We start from the raw sequence: 895 nt of genomic DNA, 5'->3' as shown, positions 1-895 counted from the left end.
TACCCAAACCCACCCTCCCCTACCCCCACGGTCCCCGAGCCCACCCTCCCCTACCCCCACGGTACCCGAACCCACCCTCCCCCACCCCACGGTACCCGAACCCCCCCTCCCTACCCCCACAGTACCCGAACCCACGGGTCCACTCTGCACACCTTTGAGGCGGAGATGCGCTGCTCTGAGTCGAGGTAGGCGGACGGCTCGTCGATCAGGTACAGGTCGGCGGGCTTCCCTGCAGGGGAGATGCGGGGAGGTGTGGGGGAGATACGGGGAGATCAGGTGCAGGTCGGCGGGCTTCCCTGCACACACCAGTCAGTCGCTGGGACACACGGTCCTGGCACGGACGACGGGGCACACCGCACTCGCGGGACACACCACACACGGGGCATTGCACACGGGCTTCCCTGGCCACACCAGCCAGCAACTCGCCACTGCAGAAGAGGTAGAGGAGGCAGTGCCGGGGAGGGGAGGAGGCAGTGCCGAGCGCGGGCACGGGGCGACTCTCGGCGACTCTCGGCGACTCTCGGCGACTCTCGGCGACTCTCGGCGACTCTCGGCGACTCTCGGCGCGCCGAGCGCGAGCACGAGCGCGACGCGCTGCAGCTCCCCGCCCGAGAGGTACTTGACCTGTCCGTGACGCGCCACTCGGTGTGAGGAGGGGACTCAGAAGGGGCCGACCTTCACAGCTCTCCACCCGCGGAGGGGGTGGGGGGGGGGGGGGGGCGGCGGCTCCACCCACCTCCTGGTCGAGCAACCGCTCGATGAGCATCGGCTTCATCACGTCCGTGTTGAACTGCGGGTGGATGAAGGCCTCGCGGATCTTCTTGTGCAGCAGCTCGCGCACCGTGCCGTCGAAGGAGGGCGCGATCTTCTGCGGCTTGTACGACACGTTCAGCTT

At 68.7% G+C, this 895-nt stretch overlaps 1 protein-coding gene across 1 annotated transcript in view; it reads right to left on the bottom strand.

Moving 5' to 3' along the window:
* EMIHUDRAFT_228116 (hypothetical protein) overlaps positions 1 to 895 on the bottom strand; it is a gene marked incomplete at both ends in the record, with an annotated part of 3,681 nt that overhangs the window by 862 nt on the left and 1,924 nt on the right. The window contains 4 exons of the mRNA XM_005787220.1: positions 153 to 229; positions 307 to 331; positions 583 to 624; positions 737 to 868. Coding sequence (XP_005787277.1) covers positions 153 to 229; positions 307 to 331; positions 583 to 624; positions 737 to 868 — 276 coding nt within the window. The remainder of the gene's footprint in view (positions 1 to 152; positions 230 to 306; positions 332 to 582; positions 625 to 736; positions 869 to 895) is intronic.

Source organism: Emiliania huxleyi (genome assembly GCF_000372725.1).
Source record: "Emiliania huxleyi CCMP1516 chromosome Unknown EMIHUscaffold_144, whole genome shotgun sequence".
Classification (NCBI taxonomy): Eukaryota; Haptophyta; order Isochrysidales; family Noelaerhabdaceae; genus Emiliania; species Emiliania huxleyi.
The sequence above is the reverse complement of the archived record's forward strand: the minus strand, read 5'-3'. Positions and strand labels throughout refer to the sequence as shown.